General features: G+C 37.3%; 4 protein-coding genes and 1 non-coding gene across 7 annotated transcripts; 1 reads left to right on the plus strand and 4 right to left on the minus strand.

The window, feature by feature from the left end:
- Positions 1 to 685: 685 nt before the first annotated feature.
- TRNAG-GCC lies at positions 686 to 756 on the minus strand. Its single transcript has one exon. It is a non-coding gene; the product is annotated as a tRNA-Gly (tRNA).
- A 6,505-nt stretch (positions 757 to 7,261) lies between these two features.
- LOC18012034 lies at positions 7,262 to 9,552 on the plus strand. Its single transcript, XM_006393818.2, has 2 exons — positions 7,262 to 7,471; positions 8,037 to 9,552. Exons 1-2 carry the CDS (start codon positions 7,386 to 7,388, stop codon positions 9,511 to 9,513), a joined length of 1,563 nt encoding a protein of 520 aa, XP_006393880.1. The 5' UTR covers positions 7,262 to 7,385; the 3' UTR covers positions 9,514 to 9,552.
- A 62-nt stretch (positions 9,553 to 9,614) lies between these two features.
- Positions 9,615 to 12,495, minus strand: LOC18012035 (zinc finger CCCH domain-containing protein 62). The gene is made up of 9 exons (XM_024151316.1): positions 12,319 to 12,495; positions 12,122 to 12,228; positions 11,687 to 11,804; positions 11,541 to 11,602; positions 11,415 to 11,466; positions 11,198 to 11,303; positions 10,975 to 11,073; positions 10,754 to 10,868; positions 9,615 to 10,664 (listed from the first exon to the last, which is right to left on the minus strand). Exons 1-9 carry the CDS (start codon positions 12,447 to 12,449, stop codon positions 9,925 to 9,927), a joined length of 1,530 nt encoding a protein of 509 aa, XP_024007084.1. The 5' UTR covers positions 12,450 to 12,495; the 3' UTR covers positions 9,615 to 9,924.
- Positions 12,496 to 12,887: 392 nt separating this feature from the next.
- LOC18011744 (mitogen-activated protein kinase kinase kinase 5) lies at positions 12,888 to 16,758 on the minus strand. Of its 3 annotated transcripts, XM_024151293.1 has the most exons (12): positions 16,581 to 16,758; positions 15,883 to 16,390; positions 15,142 to 15,783; positions 14,950 to 15,037; positions 14,775 to 14,837; positions 14,523 to 14,686; positions 14,345 to 14,420; positions 14,179 to 14,238; positions 13,975 to 14,100; positions 13,657 to 13,884; positions 13,476 to 13,555; positions 12,888 to 13,302 (listed from the first exon to the last, which is right to left on the minus strand). In XM_024151293.1, the coding sequence occupies exons 2-12, from the start codon at positions 16,335 to 16,337 to the stop codon at positions 13,131 to 13,133; spliced, it is 2,154 nt and encodes a 717-aa protein (XP_024007061.1). In that variant the 5' UTR covers positions 16,338 to 16,390; positions 16,581 to 16,758; the 3' UTR covers positions 12,888 to 13,130. The 3 variants fall into 3 exon arrangements, with proteins under 3 accessions (XP_024007061.1, XP_006393882.1, XP_024007062.1); XM_006393820.2 differs by having other exon boundaries at positions 15,883 to 16,758; XM_024151294.1 differs by having other exon boundaries at positions 12,888 to 13,331; positions 15,883 to 16,758.
- Positions 16,759 to 17,497: 739 nt separating this feature from the next.
- Positions 17,498 to 19,061, minus strand: LOC18011745 (50S ribosomal protein L25). Its single transcript, XM_006393821.2, has 3 exons — positions 18,629 to 19,061; positions 18,329 to 18,458; positions 17,498 to 17,812 (listed from the first exon to the last, which is right to left on the minus strand). The coding sequence occupies exons 1-3, from the start codon at positions 19,013 to 19,015 to the stop codon at positions 17,589 to 17,591; spliced, it is 741 nt and encodes a 246-aa protein (XP_006393883.1). The 5' UTR covers positions 19,016 to 19,061; the 3' UTR covers positions 17,498 to 17,588.
- Between the last annotated feature and the right edge of the window lie 209 nt (positions 19,062 to 19,270).

The raw sequence follows: 19,270 nt of genomic DNA on the forward strand, positions 1-19,270 counted from the left end.
GAACAGGTGAAAAAAAACTAGCTAAACCAGGAAGGAAGGAAAGCAATACTAAATTACTTATAGAGCTAATACGCAAGACAGATAAAAAGCAGCTGCAGCAGAAACATTTTTATATATCTTGGTATATCTTGGTAATACTAAATTACTTAATATATCTTGGTACTGTCTACACTTTTAACATTTTTATATAATTAAGAAGTTTGGTGATATACAAATGGAGGTTTAAAGATTTCCAGATTAGGGAGAAGGAAAATGACTTAAATGAGTTCTGTCAGCTACTACAATTTTAATATAGCGCATCTTATTACATTAGCTTTTCAGTTATAATAAAATATTACTTTTTTGTTTCTTCACACTCCTTTAGTTGAAGTTGAAAAGGTACAATAAAAATATCGTAAATGATTGAATCAAATAATTGATTGATTTTAAAGTAATTCTAATTTTAAATTAGTTAGAAGGATGCATTTTGTTGAATGATATACCTTACATTTAACGTTGTTATATTGTTTATTTAGAAAATACTAAAATTTTAAGATTATTCAAGATATTTGGTTAAAATAGTGAAATTTAGTGAGAGTGAAAAAGGGCAACGAGAGTACAACCAATCACTATCAGTATATAATTTTTAAAACAAAATATTTAAGAGCGATATATGCCCCAAAGGCGGGGAGAACAACTAAAGCTTTGCACCAGCCGGGAATCGAACCCGGGTCTGTACCGTGGCAGGGTACTATTCTACCACTAGACCACTGGTGCTTCACATTATCATGCCTTGTTTAGGTTGGAATTTATATGATAAAGTCGTATGTACGGCGTTCATTTTAGTAAAAATAAACAAGTTCATGGGGCATGAATGAATTCCCGAAGCAATTTTTTACCAGGCATAAATTTCCTTATAGTAAAATATATTATTTGCTAAATCTGTGCATTACTGTGAGATTTTACACCGCATACTCAAGTCTCAGCAAAATGATATAATACTTGAGGTACTAACAGTCCACTACTTTATTTGTACAGAAATTAAACTATAATCTACACATTATGAGCACACTATGTCAAAACTTCATGAAGTTTTACAATATAACTATAAATAAATCCCCCCAAAAAAAAACGTATGCATAGTAGATAGCTTATGCATATATAGCATAGACATAGCCGCATAGCACCGGAACAGGAAGATTTAAAAACGATATGTGCAGTCAAAAACACTAATTTAGTGTGCCAATTGTCAAATGAATCACGAGATGTCGTGAGAATCTCAAAAAATGATGAACGATACAAAAATATATAGTTAAAAAGACGTACCTCCTCCTTGGAATCATGACAGTCGTCTAAACGTGCACCCATTTTTCTTACACTTTTTAACGAATGACCACATTCACCTCAGTTTGGTTTGAGCTAGTATTGAGCCCGAGGAATATGCTTATATTATTCGGTGCAAATATTAACCAAAACATCATATACCTTTTCTTTATCTAAATTGATTTAAAGGGGAAACTTACAAAATTCTACAAGTTTACACATGAATACAATCGGTGGTAAGTTATAACATACCAGGTGATGATTTTTTTCTTTTTCTTTTTGTTAAATGGCTTTTTAATTTTCCTATATATCAATACTTTTGGTCACTTCTCCGACACAGATTAAATAGCTAGACGGATGGTTAATTTGTGGGCATGCATGTATAAGACTAATTTATTGTAGCAACTAGCAACGCAATTTCTTGTTCATGTAAATATGTCTACATATGAGTTCCTTTACGGAATCTGCCCCAGAAGCTCGGAATTTATAATTAAACTAGTGGTTTTTTTTATTTTTTTTCAAATACAGATTTTGACCTCATTTTATTATAATAAATGTTGGCTGTGTTTGTTGGAGGTTCACATGCATGGTCCAGCTAGTCATTTTTCTTCTCAATAAATAGCCATCTAGAGGTGAAGCCATCGATTCATACATTCAACGCTTATTCGAATAATCTTCATACATACATAAATATTTCCTAGACTTTATAATTTGTGTTCGTTTCGTTCAATTTAGAAGATATAACTCTCTGATAACTGCTATGTCTAAATGCACATTGACAAGCTTGGTTTTACTACTAATAGTGCTGATTCTCATCCAGGGATCTCACGTCGCTGAAGGCCGGCCTTTGAATTCTTCGGGGATCTCTAGTATCCCAAAGAAACTCAGTGGTAGCAGTTTGAATATTTCAAGCAAGTTAGAGACAGAAGATCATTCCTTGGATGCATTTAGGCCTACCAAACCCGGAAACAGTCCCGGAATCGGTCACTAGCTATATATATTTTGTTGCGACAAAGTAAGATGCTAGGGTTATTTTCAAAAACATTTACTTGTGACCAAGTAAAATGTTATTGTGAGTGCGTCGTGTATTAGCTGGGGTTTCTACATATTGTTCGTTGTGTTTCCGTGATTGTACTCGATCGATCGCTATTGAACTTTTATTGAATTGGTTTGTCTCATGTTACTTTTATTTCTCTCCTAGTCTCCTTTTATCTATATATATAATGCCATATATTGCAACGTATATGATTGTCTTTATACATGAATTTTAATTCTTTCGGCCTCCAATTTCCATGTAGAAGTGTAACGGAGTATTGTTATGAGTTATTGTTAAAGGGTAATTAGAATTCTAAGGTTCTTTAATTTCCTTCCATTCTCGTTACACATAATGGTTCAACAATTCCGTAGTTCTACAGATTACTGTTAAGAAATATTGTAATTGATAGATTAGGAAAGAAACTTAAATATTAATTACCTAACTGATACGAACTTTAATCACTCACGCACGCACACATCCATCAACACATTCATAGTTATATTTTTTTTTACTAGTACATCTCCCAAATTGAACGAAGTATTTTGGACATGCGAAAATCAGAATCTTTCCACCAACCACGAACTTTATATCGAACAAAATGTATATTAAATCAATCATATATATCACATTTGAAAAAGACGTCCAAGGAAAGGGTAAAGCGGCAACTCTATGTGGGTCCATTAGGGTTTGTCTATAATACATAAACAAGGAGTTATACTTATACCCCTTGTTTTTGCTAGTTCTCTAGTTTATTTGTATTATTGGTTACTGTAGTTATCTATATTTCTTCTTGGTGTTAAGTCTCCGACATAAGAGGAAATTGGAGGATATGAAATTAAGGGAATGTAAAAAGTCTCCTGTTACTCGTAAGAATTGAAGAATTTGTTTTCTATTTTATGTAAGATGAACATCAGCTTGTTGTAGAGGAATCTATTAGAAAACCAATTTTGAACTCGTTAGGTATTATTGTAGTTTTTTAAAATTGGTTTTAAAACCAAATTTTACACACAATTGGTTTATATTTGCTGTTGCCGTGTCACTGTTTAAAAAAAAAATATATCAAAGAAAAATGAAAAATAAAGATCGGGAATAATAATTTGTCCTAATCATGGTGGTGGGACTGACCAAAGATTATGCTGGTCTCTAGATCTTTAAATTGACGGTTGTGGCTGATTTGAAAGCTAAGAGCCAACTAACCCTATTTTCCATATTTGGTTTATTCCTTAATTAATATGATTAGTGGTCACAAGCTATAGTGGTCTTAGGGCATATGGTGTAGTGGCAAAGGACACTCTGTCTATCTTATTAGTAATGAAAGCTTTTTTTTCGTGGTAATATGTTTGTTAATTATAAAAGGTGTAGCTCTTGAGAAGTTTGAAGGGCGGCTTGGAGCTAGATTAAGTAAATAACTTCTTAAAGTAATGTTATGAACTTATGATTTAATAAGCACCCAATGGTCTTGGAGTACATAAAGCCTGCTCTAGCTGTCGATCAGTATGTACTTGGCCTTTTTACATATAGAATAGGTCTCATAGGTACGGTTCATTCTATATGTCAAGTGTGTGATTATATTACTACCGTACTATTACGAGATTTCTTTTATTGGCTTTCTTTAGATTAACAATATAATGGTTTGTTATTTTAATTGATCCAATTTTTGATTTTTTTTTTTGTTAACGATCACAATCAAAATAACTACACCACTTGTTTTACGTTACAGTTTAATATCTTATATAATCCGAATAATATGGAAAACCGGATTCAAAGTTAAAAAAAAAAAAAATTGCGTACAATACTAGTATAGGGTAAATGAGATGAAAGTGATATAATTTAAAGGGAAACAAATTGATCTCTTAAAAGATATTCAATTTTTATTGTTAAAAATTCACATTTTCCTTCATTTCATGACCAGATTGACTTTCGTATTGGTAAATATCACAACTCGCGTAATAGAAAATCAATATAAAATTAATTACAGTTCAGTTTATTTGATACTCGACATGCAACTACATATATTTTTCCAATTTAATTCAACCATTTTGAAATCGTCACGCCACGCTCGCAAAATAACAAGACATCAAACTCAAGTTAAATATCACATCAAAGGAAATGGTAGAAGTTACATTTTAACATATGTTTTACCGGAAGAAAATGTAATTTTTTCTTTCATTAATACGTTTTATTTATCTATTTTCGTGAAATAGTTAACTCATAATAATACTTTTCTATTGTGTCTATGTACACTAATGGTTAGGAAACAAATTAAAGGGAATATAGACAACTAGGCACACATGTGTATGTGAACCTTTTAGCTCAACTGAGAAGTTGGGAGCTAGCTTCATTCCCAATTCACAACAACCATTTATTGATAAAATTATTTATATTAGTTTTTAATCTGGACACTATACTTTGGTTTAAACAATTTGTTTGGAAGGAAAAGAATATTAAAAAATATTGTGCTAAACCCATAAGCCTAACCAGGGTTTGCATGTTACTTTGGGAGCCTATATATATAGACACCCTTAAACTCAAGATTCCTTAAACTCTTTAAGATTTAAGACTCTTCACATGACATCTCTTGACTACTATTTTTTAATTCTTATACAAACTTAAAGACACTTAATTTTCTCCCTTAAAACATACAGAAACAGAGAGCGACCTCTCATTCTTTTTTACTTACTTACATTCTTCATTATCAGAAACTCAACAATCATCAATGGCAAAAGCTGTGTCCTTGAATTTTTGCATATTTCTTCTTATCATTACCATAATTGTATGCCATGAAATCATACCGACCGAGGCAAGACACATGAGGGCTCATAGAAAGTCAGTCAAAAACTGCAGAAAAACTACTCTCATGGTACACGGTGGCTCCGGTGGCTTGAGCACAGCCGCCGGATCAACGAAAGAGAGTGGCATTAGCAAAGAAGAACACGGCGTTAATCAGTTCCGGCCAACAACTCCCGGAAACAGCCCCGGCATTGGCCACTCCATTAAAACCTAATTAATTGAAAGATCTACACACTTGCACAGTGTCCATAAGCTGATAAGCATAATTAATTTGTTTCTATTTCTTTCTTCTATTTTCTTTTCTAATATTTTTCCTGTAATTATTGGTTGAATATTGTAACTCGTACATATAATCAAATTATTATTCATAGCAACATACGTGGATATTTACGTTATTTATATAAGTGAGGGTTATTAGTTATTACGTCTTCATTTTATGTTGTTATCTCGTCCTGCATACGTCGTTATTACATCTTCAATAGAGAAATAAAGATCAAATATATTTCAGTCCTGACAATGGATGGATTTGGAAATCCACCTGGATACGGGGTAAGATAGTAGAAGAATTCAAGTGCAGATCGAGTTGAGAATTTTAGTGTGTATTTCAGTATTTGTATATCATCAAAATCTTTCAAAGGCTCAGCTATTTACAATCCCATATTTATACTAAAGGCCCGTTATGGTTTCGTCCATGTAAGTGTTTAGCTAAGCCCATTTAGTATCAACATCCTCCATTTTATTTCCCATACCGTCACTATTATTTACAGTTCAGTCATCAGTGTATTAAGTGTGTATTTTTTTTTAACAGCCAGTATTATATATCGTCAAAATAATTCTTTTTTTTCGTCAAAATAATTCAAAGTTCCAGCTATTTGTCAATATATATATATATATAGAGTGGTGGAACCAGAATTTTTTTTCATTGAAAACAAATAAAAATATACATAACTTTATAAGTGGGGGCATTAACATTGAGTTTTATTAAATTACACTAATTTTTTAAATTTCGTTGGGGGCAAATGACCCATCTCATTACATGTGGCTCTACCACTGTATATATATATAATATATATACAGGACCGACCCAATAGATTTTGGCGTCTAAAGCCCAAAATTTTTTTTAAACCTATTATTAATAAAAATTTACAAAATAGCAGACATTTGAATTTGAACCAGTTATCAATGCCTCATTATCTCACCTTCTAGCTATTGCACTACACTCAACTTTTGAAAATTTGCTATCCTTAATTTTACATATATTTTTTGTGCCTAAAGCATGGACTTTACCAGCTTCACCTCAGGGTCGGCCCTGTATATACATCTCCATAGTTCACTCTCGTTGTTTTATAAACACATAAAATAATATTTTAAGAACATTGTTTTCTAAAAGATTATGGATTTCGTAGCTTCATATTTTGCTATAATTGATTTAAATAAGAATTGTTTTCTATTTTCTAATTAAAACCAAACTTTTTTTTTCTCTAGCCAAAAAAATAAAAATAAACCTCTTCAACAATGTTTGTATGATATCTATCTAATACTTACAAAAACAAAGCTTAAATTGTGAAGAGTGGCTTAATTGTAGATGACGAGACTTGTAATTGTGGGGTCGAGAATATTGGTCGCTGTCTAATACATGGCTTCATGGTTCGGTAGGTGGTGCTTGCATGTAGTTGATTAATGACATATTGACATGAATATTTGGTTATTTAGTTAGTCAATAATTTCCGTAAGTTAATAAATTATTGATGTGTGATTAAATTCGTTAACAAAAAAAGTGTAATACGTCAATTATATGTGTGTTTAATTGTCTTCATTAATTTAGAAACGTCACTTAATCTCAGCCGTTCGATCATCCCATACGACCTTTCCGTGGGGCCCAGACCCGCGAATCGTAGCAATGTGGGCAACACGTCGAGAGGAATCTCAAAGAGATGATGTTAAACGCCGTTAGGCATCGAGATTCCCCGTTACTAACACCGTAAATGAAAGGAAATCATATTACGAAATGACCAACCTTAAAGAGGTTAACAGTTAGGTCACTAGAAGAGGACATTTTGGTAATTTTAAGAGGATGAGTATGTCATCTTCTTCCTCTCCTTTAATTTCCCAGTCTATTGGTCCTCAGCCTCCCTTTGCTTCAGGTGGCGTTGCTCTATCGTCCCCAAGAAAATCGCTCTTTTTTACTCCTTTTTCGACTAAATTTTACGAGATTAAAAAAAAAAAAATCACCTAAATTTCGGACAATAAGTTCTAGATGATTCGATGTTTTTCAGACATGGAGCGAAAAACCCTAGCGATTACGCCTCCGCTTCTACTTACGTCTTTCTTATTCCATCTTCGGTAAAACCATTTATTCTTTCTTTCTCACTAATTTTCTTTTTGAAAAAGTTTCATGTTTGCCAATCCCTTATTTATTTGTATTTTCTTCTGTTTTCGATGATGGGTCACTGTTGTTTCTTACAGAAGCTCAGCGATTTTAACAGAAGTTTTGATTTTTTTTTTACCTAAAGTTGGAATCTCTTTTCTACTACGCTGCTTCTTCTATCACTAACTCTAATTGTTCTGGATTTTAAGTTCAATATTCATTGAAAAGTCTACTCTCGTCTGCGCTTTAATTCGGGTTTTGTTTCACTATCAATAGGAATGGTCAATCTTCTTTGTCCCTTTTCTGTTTATAGAAGTATTTCTTGCTTCTGATTTCTTCAAATGACGTTCTCTCTTTTTGGGTACTATTTGAAGATTTCACTTTCTTTTTCTCCGCTTCATTTTTGGGTGATTTTGTTTTTTTGGGTGTGTTTATTAGTATGTTTTCAACTTTTAAAGTAGTTGGTGAATCCCCAAATTACATATATTTCGTTGTTGTTTTTTTGATGTCTCAGGTTTTCTTATGTGTTTGTGTTTGCAGAGGAGCAGCATTTGGTTCATCAAAGGCGTTTCATTGTCTTCTGCTTCTCTCATGTCTATTGCTTTCCTCGGTCAATACATTGCATAACTTGGCTGAATATGACTCTCGTGGTTCCAGTGGCTACAACACTGCTGCTTCTAAAGGGTTTCAGAGCTTTAATGGTGGAGATCCCGAGAATGTAGCAATCCAGAATGTTAATCCCAGCTCACACTTGTTCTCTTTCCTTTCAGCTAAAAGATCAGAGAATCAGTTTGATGCCATTGTCCCCTTCTCTTGCCCCAGAAAAGCATGGAGTAACAACAATCTATCTGGTGTTGTGTGGCTATCTCTAAAGCCTGTCCACATTATAGAATTTCAGCCTTTTACTGGATTCTTTCGCATAGGAGACACCACTTGTTACAAACCTTTTTCTAAAGAGCTCTATGCTAAGAGAGAGTCAAGTGTTTCGGTTTCGAGAAATGCTTTTATGGAGCAGAAACAGTGTGAAGGGTTTTGGTTAGAACCTGGGGGTTCCATCAAGTTTCTGTTTTTCTACCAGACCGAACTCTCTTGGGGATCTGGAGTTGCTGTTTTCGCAGTCCCGATGAAGGCGACAGCGCCTGTGTTGATGCTCAATCTTTGCAAAAAACCAGTCTTTTGGGTGCGGACGAAGAAATTCTCGGTTGCGCTTCTTATTGCTGCTGCTTTACTCATTCTGATGTTTTGCTTCAACGATCACTTGGTCTACGAGAACAGTGAGCGAAACAACTGCAGCCACATTGCGGTTAGAAAAGTTGAGAAGCCATCTACGATCACAATCTCCCCAGAAATGGATTCTCTCCTAAGATCCATTAGCAAAGAGACGACCTTGCAAGGGGGCTCCAATGAGCTTTCCGAGAACGATATGAAGCCAACTGCTTCTCTTTCTTCTTCTTCTTCTTCTTCTTCTTCTTGCCAAGCAGAAACGTCAGAAGCTGTGAATCTCACTGTAAAGACAGCGAAGAGACGGCGTAACAAGAAGAAGAAGAAAGGAGCAATCAGCGGATTAACATCCGAGCGCAACGATGTCTCAAGCAGTCACAGCGGAAACTCAACTCCGAGCTCTCCAATGTCACCAGAACCACCGATTACTCGAGCCACAGCGAAGCAAGGAAAGCCTCCTAAACCGGTCCTATCACACTCAGCAACGTTTCCTGTTTCAGGGGTCAAGTCAGTGATCATACAACGAAGCTATCTGGCTCCAAATGTGAGAGCTCCTGGGTCGAAATCAAGAACCGAACTGAAAGAAGAGAAGGCCAAAGAGTACAGGTACGATATCTGGGGAGATCACTTGACAGGGCTTCATTTGATGGATAGGTTTAAGGAAGTGAGAGAAGGTAAATGCAGCTCAGGCTTTGGTGAAAATGAGTCTCAGAGTTTTTTTGTTAAGGGTCCTCAGAAGTTGTTAGCAGATTCTCATGCCATCTTTGCAAGTTTCTGCGACCAATGGGGCTCATAAAAAAATAAAATAATAAAAAAATAAAAATTATATAATAATTGGAACCCCAGTGGGCTTCTAGATCAGGGTTTTGCAATGGTTAGATTTTGTATGGGCCGGACATAAAAGTAAAAACGTAAGGGTAAAAAGGTAAAATAATAGACGAGGAAAGAAAATTACCGTTAGATTATTTTCTCCACAAAAAGTGAAATGAGAAATTTCATGAACAGGGCAAGCAATACATTTGCTTTTCATGGAATTCCGAAGACTAAATCAACAGAGTCAAATCAAAGAAACAAAAACATGAAGGATTCATAATAACTTTAACCGAAATTCAATAACACATGAATTTAAAAGAATTCATGATATACATCTTTGAATAACACTAGAATTTTATGGAAAGTCTAATTTCTTCTAATTCAATTAAAGAATTTAATTGAATACCTCCCCCAAAGTGTCCCTACTCTGCCTGTGTGTGTTTCCTTTTCTTCCGTGGCTTCTCATGTCTAAGTCCCTTGCTCCATGGTTGTAGCCATTATTGGAGTCGGAATAGTCGGTGGTATGATGGTTCTTGAATGGTCTGCGAGCGTCCTCACTCTGCCTGTATCTGTCTCCTTCTCTTCTGCGGCTTATCATCATATCTGAGAAGTGATCCAGGTCCCTGACTCCGTAGTTGTAGCCACTGTTCGAGCTGGTATGGTGGGTATGATTGTTATCGTTTGGCCTCCTCTGATGTGTAACTGGCACAGCGTGTGTATTGGCATGTGGGTTGAAATACGCTTGTCCCCGCAGAGCATTAGAAGTAGGTCTTCCACTGTAGAAAGCTGGTGGTGGCCTTTGGATTGATTGGTTTTGTTGTGTTGAATAAGCATATGAGCGTGAAGGAGGAATGTTTGGCCGAGGAAGATGTGAATGGGGAACATTGAAAGGAGCGTATGGACGAGGCGCATATGTATAATGGGAATTGTAGGAATCAAAAGTGGGATTCTTATTTCTCGACTGGGTTGGATTCTTACGGACCTGTGAAGGATTTTGGTTTGGAAAAGCAACAAGTGAGTGATTAGCCGGGATGTCTTGTCTAAACCTCTGGGTTTGATTCTCATCTTTCTCGTTTTTTCTTGTCTTTACTGCACAAGGCTTCTTCACACGACCAGGCTTTTGAAGTCTTCCATCTGGTTACAAACACAAGATGATCACTAAAAGAAACCTCTAATCTATATAATAACTGGTGTATAAAACAAGGAAGAATAAAGCATCTCACCTATTAGTACATAGCCTGACTTTATTTTCCTTTCTCTCATAACTCTTCTTGCTGCGGCACCACGGCTATGCTTTTCAGAAAGAACTTTTACTCTGTCTTCTTCATCAGCCCATCGCTAGAATAAGCAATGGAGCAACTAACTCATAAGCATATGCAACCAGCAAGACTCAGGACTCAATATTTAAAACTAAAAAAATAGCACATTTTCTAAGACACCTCACCTGCCTCAAGGTCATTAACCTATAAAGATTTCGTCCTTTCACTAGTAAAGGGTATAACGGAGGCAATTTCTGTATCCCCTCACACCAAAGCACTTCAATCTTTGGTAAAGGCACATTCAAGATGGTAAGTTTATCAGACTGAGAACCAGAGTAAAGCAACACTACAGAAAAGATCAAACAAATCACATAATGATGATCAACATGTGAGTTAGGTCTGACTTACAGTGAAAGTGTGTTGCTGTTTAGCAGTACCATAGCTTTCTTTAACAACCTGGCCAGCGACAGTTCTTCTCCCCATAATCTTTCCACTCCCTTTCACCTTTTCATACCTATTCAACCCCCAGGTCGTTGATTTACATCAATATGAGGATATGGAACAAAAGTGAAAAAAAAAAAAAACAAAGTAAACCAGGAACCATGAGTTTTAAAGATGTTATTACTTCTGATGAACCTTCTGTGTAAACAAAACAGTGTCTCCTTTGCAGACATCACCTGTACCAATTGCTGGGACTGTCAAACTCCGCGAAAAATAGAAAAATACTAGCAGAGATCCAGACCAGTATTACCTTTACAATTGATAGCAAAAGATGATATTGGATAAAGTACTTTTCCGCTCCCATCTTTTATCCTGAGAATCAAAAAAGGATCATGAGAATATAAAGCACTATTTGCATTTGCACAAGACATAGAGAGGCAAGCCAAAACTACATACCTCCAATGCTCAACAATTCTCTCAATAAAAACTGCTTTTGTGCCAGATAATCTTAGACCATGCTTTCTCAGGTATGCTTTGCATTCTTTTACATTTAGAGCTTTCAAATCGCCTCCGGCTACAACAACACATAAAAATATTTAAATCATAATGTTTCTTTAGCATCCAAACAGAGATTTCAGGTACATTGGTTGAAAAAAAAAATGCGGAATTTCTAATAATATATTTGGAAGATTATTTTCCAGAGCCATCAAAGATGCAAAAACAATCATATAAAGACTCACTCCAGACACGATGTTATTGATCAAATGTTTGCATCTAACAAAGTTAGGTCAATAAGAAACTGATGCAAAATAGTGTGTTTTTTAGAGAAACGCAGTGCAGACTACACAGGTGGGAAAAGAAAGGATCAATATAAACCGTAAATGAGAAAACCTGTGAGCAGTCGAGTGATTTTGTCATCATCATCGTCATTTTCCTCGGTGGTCCCGTCATCTTCCTCCACATCTGACTCCGCAGCATCATCGTGACTCCAATCCTCACTAACCAGACGACAAGCACAATCGATACATTTAGGAAGAATAGAAAAAAAACCCAAAAAATAGATTAGAGAAGCAACCGTTGGCAAATACCTTGAAGTCGTATCTTCTTCTTCCTCCGTTTCATCAAACTCTTCCTCACAGTTATTCTCATCACCGAACCCGTCTTCTTCCTCCTCCTCGTCCGAGCTACAGAGATCGATGATTACTTTCTCCTTCGACATATGAAATCTTTTCAGAGCAAGGAAGAAATTTGAAAATGCAAACGGCTTCTGGGGAATTTTGTCGGGATTTAGTATTTTACCTTTTATAAATCCCGAAATTGGTATTGGCCTGGGAGAGTGTGATGGAGGTACTTTTTAGATATTTACGTAATTTACCTAATAATTTATATATTTACACGATTTCACCTATGACGAAAAGTTCTTTTTAAGAAAAAAAAAAATGGAATTTAAGGACTCTTTTCAAGGCTTGTTTTCCCATTTTTACCAAAAAATGTCCTGAAACCGTGCGACAAAATTTGAATTTTTTGTTTTTGTTCGTAGTTTTGTGTTTTGTTTCATCATATACAACTACAAACTCGACGTCAAAGGAGTAACCATATCAAGTACATTACTAACCTCAGCTACTATCAAGAGAAATACGAGTGCGACTTTAAACAGAGAGATTAATTTTTTTTTTAAATGGATCTAAATCTAAAAATGATACAGATCCGAAACCAAATGTACACAAGACAAGACGTCGTTTATACACAGCTCTCATAAGCCAAAAAAGGGGGCAGTGGAAAAAAATGGACTCTTCTATCGATTAGACATTGGATTAAATGTTACACATTTCTTCAACCCACAAAATTTCATTCATCCCCACAACTCCAAACTCTAATGTTATCGTTGGGTTGGTGCAAATCAAAGGTGATCTGAAGAGACGCAGATTCTTCTCCGGTCAGTGCTTGGCTTAGGCCGCTGGGAAGGAGACGGGCTAGGAATAGCCTCGAGAGTGGAACGAGGGGAGAGACGGGACACTGTTCCGGTTAGATCGGGAAACCGGTATTGTTGTTGCTGCTGCTGCCAACTTTCACTGGAGAAAAAGAAGTACGCGTGAAGAAGCTGGAGAAAGCCAAACCCCATACAAAAACAAACAACATGGACAACCAAACAAAAAAAAAAAAACAAACACAGGTTTCACACATTGCTTCGGGTTTGAAACGGGAAAGGTTATATCCAAATGAAACTGTGAGGAGAATGGATTACCTCTCTGAGGATGTCACGTTTCTAGCACGCGGAACCTTTTCTAGATTGAAATTTGGTTTCTCCCTTCTAATGTTTTGTTCCTGTCAATCCAGCAGAGAGAGAGAGAGAGAGATCCTATAATTAATGACATTAGGTCCATCCATGAAAGAGATGCACGCTTGGATTGAGGGGTCTTGCTTACCGTTATGTTCATCCCGTTAAATAACTGGGAACAATTCGAGACATCGCTGTTGCGGGGTGAGGTTGGTTGCGGAGAGTTCTTTAGGAACCGATGTTCTAGCAACATAGATGCAGTTGGTCGCTCAGCTGGATTTCTCTGGAAGCATAATCTTAGAAAATCTTTGCCCTCCGGTGACATCGATTCAGGTACCGGCGGGCTATCTCTCATGACTTTGAACATAGCTGCAGCCTATGATAACGGCGAAGTTGATACAAACAGTTTTCATAGATAATCTATCTTTAGACGTATTAAGACTATAAGGCATATGTGTATGCTTACCCCTTCAAACTCACTCCATGGAGGCTTCCCAGTGAACATTTCGATGATTGTACATCCTAAACTCCATATATCAACAGCAAAAGCGTGATCTGGGTTGCTATCTTTTTGCAGCACGGCTTGCATGAGCTGTTTGATTGAAATATCATTGTTAGTATATATATACGAAGTTGAGTGAAATTCAAAGATCATAGAACAAAAAACTACCTCTGGTGCCATCCAATACGGACTTCCCTTTAACGAGAGATCAGCTCTTTGCCCTGTAAGCTGAAGAAGAAAATTGTAACTTTATTAGTATCAAACTGAAACGAAAGGAAGAGTATTGCTCCCTTGGTTAGCAACAGTAAAACACTAGACAGAATATAGAACTCACATGCTTAGCCATGCCGAAGTCAGCAAGCTTGACAACCCCAGAAGCATCAACAAGAAGATTAGCACCTTTGATATCCCTGATGAACATTTTTTTTTTTTAAAAAACCATTATACTTATTAGCTTTAACATCTGGAAAAAATACTCACCAAGATTGATTACACTAATAATGTAAATTTACCTATGTACTGTCTTTTTGTTGTGCAAATAAGCCAACCCAGACAGAATGTGACGAGTGAAATTACGAACAACAGATTCTGTCATGGTACCACAATGGTCACGGATATATTTGTTAATTGAACCCGGGTGAACATATTCCAGGTATATAAAAAAACGATCTTCTACCTGTACATACAATGTTTAAAAGACAATTACTCAAATGAATTTTCCAGCCACACTGCATTAAAATAGGTAGGTAAACAGATATACTCACTGTCTCACTACCAAAATACTGCACAATGTTAGGGTGTTGAAGGTTACTGAGAAGTTTGATCTCCTGAAACAGAAACAAAGTTATATGAGATAGGCGGTTTGAGAGCAAACGAACAACCAAACACAGACGCACATCCTGTAAGCTTACTGAGGGCATTTTCTCTCATTGGGCTTACCTGCTCTAATTGTTTTATACACTCTGCAGATTTCGGGTCATCAGGAAATAACTCGACTTCTTTCATCGCACACAATGCTCCAGTTTCGCTGCACTCAACATAAAAACAACTTAGAATGCACTAAAAGAAAAGAGCATTAAGCACTCAACAACTTTAAGGAAAGAGTGAGAATATAAAGAGAGAAAATAATACCTGTTGCTGGCGACGTAAACGCTTCCAAAAGTGCCACGGCCTATAAGCTTCCCTTTCTTCCACTGAGAATTCATCGGGAAAGAATCCAGTTTGAGAGGAGCCTGCGGGCAAGCAGCTCCAGGAGGGAGGGGCAAAGGATGAACATTGGAGTTTTCACGGCGTCCATTTGAAACATCAGTGGAAAGCCTGAGATGCAAAGGTGAGGAAACACTATCACGAGGTGCAGGAGAGTGCTCATGAGAAAGCATCGAGTGCAATGGTGAAGATGGTCTGCTCGGCTGTGGGCTTCTGATCTGTCTGCGAGGACTTCGAGGTTGTGGACTATGGATTGGAGAGTTGTCTGTACTAAAGGCAGTGATGTCGTAAAATGCAGGAGGAGGAAGTCCAGAGGTATCAAGAGGCATATCAGGTGCAGACCATGCTTGATTGCTCTTGGGAGGCAAATAAAAAAAAGGCAGATCTTGGCCAGTGCTCGTCCTGTGTGGACTAAGCACAGGGCTCATGTACGGACTCGTTGGAGCACTCATGGTTGGAATGTTCAACCAGTAACCATTCCTGCCTCTCGGACTATTTGTACAGCTAAAATCTTGATATGAAGAATTCTCCAAGGCTCTTGTCGAGTCACGGGCAACGCCATTGACGCTGATTACAAGGATAGAGATATACACAAGCTGAGATTTCTCAATAAAAGCGACATTGCAGATTAGGATCAGATCGGATTAAAAAATGAAAGAAAATCACCTGGTGAGAGGAGGACCAGACGAGGTACGATCAGCAATAAACCTATCGGGATCACGATCTCTCTCCTCCAATCCTCTACCGTTTCCGGCATTATTACGATTCCTCGAATCTGAAGCGACCTCTGGTAACGGCAGAGGCAATGGTAACGGAAGAGCTGAAGGGGAGCGAGGAACTGCCGTGTGAGCGCTGGGAGAGCGAGTTAGACCGAAGTCGACGGTGGAAGAAGACGATGATGCACGACAATCTCCCAACACATCGTCATCCGTCAAGTGACGGAGCTTTTTCTGACGCGTGAGCTCACGCCTCCCACGGAAACGAAACAAGCGGCGATGGAATCGATCCCGATCCAGATTCCAATCGGGATCTGGAGAATCAGAGTAAGAAGCCAGCGGTTTGAGAGAAGAAGATGGAGAAGATGACGGAGACGAGAACGAGATTTGCGGTAGCCAACGCATAGCGAGAAATCATGGCATGCTCATAGACAAATCCTTTCTCTCTCTGTCTCTCTCTTGTTACCGTGAATGAGACACGATTAGAAATCGACCAGAAAGACGGAGATGGAGGCGATGGTGATGGAAAGAACCCAACGGATTCAACAGAAACAAAAAAAACAAACCCCAAAAAAAAAAAAAAACACCAGAAAACAATAACAAAGAAGAATGAAGACTATAAGGGACCAATTATTATTTTGGCAACACCTTGGTGGTTACTGGAGGCCTTTGGCTTCGCCGGAGCCGACCTCTGCTTGGAGCTCGTTTGCCGTGGGGCTCGCCAAGTCCGCTCGTTCGACCTCCGCGAGTCCTCTCCTCTCCTGGTTTAGTTTGTGTTTTCGTCAACCAACTTTCTATTTATTTTCATTTCATTTCATTTCTGTTGCATTTTTTTTTTTTTGGAGTAAGTATTTCTGTTATATCTCATCCTATTTTCTTCGGAAAAATAAGACAAGATGCGTCCGTGGAAATGTCTTTTCCAAATCTAAGTCAAGATTTACAAGGCAGTACCATTAAATGCACTAGCATATTACATTTTTTTAATAGTTGGGAAGAATTATTCTTCTTAAAAAAAAAAAAGTCATGTAGCAAGATCAGTCAAAGCTGCAAGAATCAGCTGGAATAATTCTTCAAACTGGCAAAACTTGGGTTGTGGATCTAACCGTGTAAAACCGAATACCCCCGATGATACTTATGAGAAAGAAATCAAGTTTCGAAAGCGACGGGAAGATTCCCAGCTGCTTCTCGGTCAACTGCATTTTTCACAAACAAGTCAACGGTCAAAGCAAACCAAATAATACGTGTCTAGATCTTCTTGTCTTAATAAACGACAAGTGTCACTCCTAGTCCGCACTGTAATGGACCAAGTCGTTGGCTCTTATTTCAGTGTTAACGGCCCATTCAAACACGAGACGGTTTTAATCTTCATTATTATCAACTAATCTAAACTCGTCTAAATTGCAAACAGATCTATTTCAAATTGGTCGGACACTTGCCGCGACGAATACGATATTTGATCATCAATTCCAACTGATTCTGCTTCGTTTAAACACAAAAAAGCAACTAGAGGCTTTAATGCTTTTTCACTTAAGGGTTTAAGGGGAAAAAAAAAAAAAAATAGTTACTCTAAAAATTGCTTCTTTCCTTCTAAAGTTCCATAAATTGGGAAAGAAACAAACTTGAGAGAGACATTGCAAGCTTTTCAAGGACTTATTATTATGCTTGAACATCTTCTGGCTCTTTCACAGGGCTTGTGGCGACAATCTTACACACAGTTTCATTCATGCTCAATCGCTTCAACGATGGATGAAACTCAACTTCTTGCATTAACACTTTGTCCTCGATGTCGAGTTTGCTCACATCAACTTCGATTTTAGATGGAATGTTTTCCGCTGGGCCTACAAGTTTCACACTGCTTCGGATTGACAGTAGATTTCCCCCTGTTCACAGCAACAGACACTCGGATTGAAATATCAATAAGCTTATTTATACTTACATATCAGGCAATGGTAAACGTTTAAACTAAAAAGGAATTACAAAGGAACATTCCTGAAAGTAGTCTATTCCCAATATAAATTAGCTGAAAAGTGCTAGAAAACCACGATTTATATGGAATATCTTGTTTCTTAGTTCCTTTGCCATTGGAACACAAACATTACAGCCAGATAAAAGTGAAAGATCTCTCTTTACATGATTAAGCTAACTGATCGATAATGGTGCAACAGAGGGAATGAGAGCATTATCGAGCAAACCAAAAATGAAAGGTAAAACAAAGTTCTCATCAGTCGGAGAAACAGAATCCAAATTAATTAAAGTTGAAGAAATCTTCAAGCATCAAGACCAATACACAATACTCCTGTATCAGTTTCTTATAATTCCTCAGAGAGTGCAAGATGTGAAATTTGATGGAAAGAAAAAAGCAAGAAATGAGAAGAAAAGACAAGAAGAGATTGTACCTTTCTTGAGACCGGGACAATTCTCTAACCCTTTGAAAACAACAGGAACATCAACCTTCAACTGCTCCCCATCATCAGCCCATACGAAGACTAAATTAAGTATCTTTCCAGTTTCCTCGTCTCTATGAATCTGGTAGAAACAACCAAATACTCAAATATTAATCTCCTCCGCAAATTCACTCATAATATTCGCAATCGAAATCCATCAACAATCACGTTTTCGCATTTTATTTCTTCTTTCCCAATTTGATGATATGATCGCGATTGAAATTGAAATAGGTAAAAGAAAATTCGGATTACCTTGAGTGGAAGTACTCGACCCGATTCAATAAGCGTGGAAGAACCCTGCCCAGCTCGGATCTGGAGCTTGAAAGTGGTCGAACAGAAGAAAGGGAGACCTACAGAGTCGAGAATGGACTTAATCTGCTTCCTATCAGCCGTCAAAAGCTGCTTCCTCGAAACTCCTCGCTTCGAAGCATCGGTGCCAAGAAGGGACTGAGGAAAAACCACGGCGGGAATCCGGCCAATCGTCCGATCCCGAGCCGATACTCTTCGGCCCGTAGCCTCGCGAGGTATCGCCTGTATCGTCTCATACTGATGTAAGCACCGAATCGATCGACCGAATGAAGACGCCGGCAGATCAGCCACCTCCGCCGCGGATCTCAGGCCGCGCCACCATTTCGCCATCTCTGTTGGTTAAGTTGGAGTGACGTTAGGGTTTTTTCCCATCAAATTCAGGCGACGGTTTTGGAGGGGTTTAAGGCTTTTTGGGCTTTTTAATTCTATGGTATAAACGCATTTTACTTTTGGGCTCTTTCTATTGTAAACAACGATAGCTTCGATTTGTATGTTGTTTTCATCCTACCTATTTTCTTATGGATTTAGTTTAGTTGGAGCCCAATCTATTTAATTTATTTACCAAGGTGGTATTATAAATCTATT

Source organism: Eutrema salsugineum, unplaced genomic scaffold (assembly GCF_000478725.1).
Source record: "Eutrema salsugineum unplaced genomic scaffold, Eutsalg1_0 scaffold_6, whole genome shotgun sequence".
Lineage (NCBI taxonomy): Eukaryota > Viridiplantae > Streptophyta > Magnoliopsida > Brassicales > Brassicaceae > Eutrema > Eutrema salsugineum.

Bases quoted from the DNA above. Each gene is read 5' to 3' on its own strand.
- LOC18012034 (XM_006393818.2), top strand. From the start codon at position 7,386: ATGATTCGATGTTTTTCAGACATGGAGCGAAAAACCCTAGCGATTACG. The intron at 7,472-8,036 runs GTAAAACCATTT...TTGTGTTTGCAG, and splicing joins TCTTTCTTATTCCATCTTCG to AGGAGCAGCATTTGGTTCAT.
- LOC18012035 (XM_024151316.1), bottom strand. From the start codon at position 12,449: ATGTCGAAGGAGAAAGTAATCATCGATCTCTGTAGCTCGGACGAGGAG. The intron at 11,304-11,414 runs GTAATAACATCT...GGGGTTGAATAG, and splicing joins ACACAGAAGGTTCATCAGAA to GTATGAAAAGGTGAAAGGGA. The intron at 10,665-10,753 runs GTGAGATGCTTT...GTTTGTAACCAG, and splicing joins GTCAGGCTATGTACTAATAG to ATGGAAGACTTCAAAAGCCT.
- LOC18011744 (XM_024151293.1), bottom strand. From the start codon at position 16,337: ATGCGTTGGCTACCGCAAATCTCGTTCTCGTCTCCGTCATCTTCTCCA. The intron at 15,784-15,882 runs GTGATTTTCTTT...CCTTGTAATCAG, and splicing joins TCTGGTCCTCCTCTCACCAG to CGTCAATGGCGTTGCCCGTG. The intron at 13,303-13,475 runs GTAATCCATTCT...CTTTTTCTCCAG, and splicing joins AACGTGACATCCTCAGAGAG to TGAAAGTTGGCAGCAGCAGC.
- LOC18011745 (XM_006393821.2), bottom strand. From the start codon at position 19,015: ATGGCGAAATGGTGGCGCGGCCTGAGATCCGCGGCGGAGGTGGCTGAT. The intron at 18,459-18,628 runs GTAATCCGAATT...TGTTTCTACCAG, and splicing joins GTCGAGTACTTCCACTCAAG to ATTCATAGAGACGAGGAAAC. The intron at 17,813-18,328 runs GTACAATCTCTT...TGCTGTGAACAG, and splicing joins TTGTCCCGGTCTCAAGAAAG to GGGGAAATCTACTGTCAATC.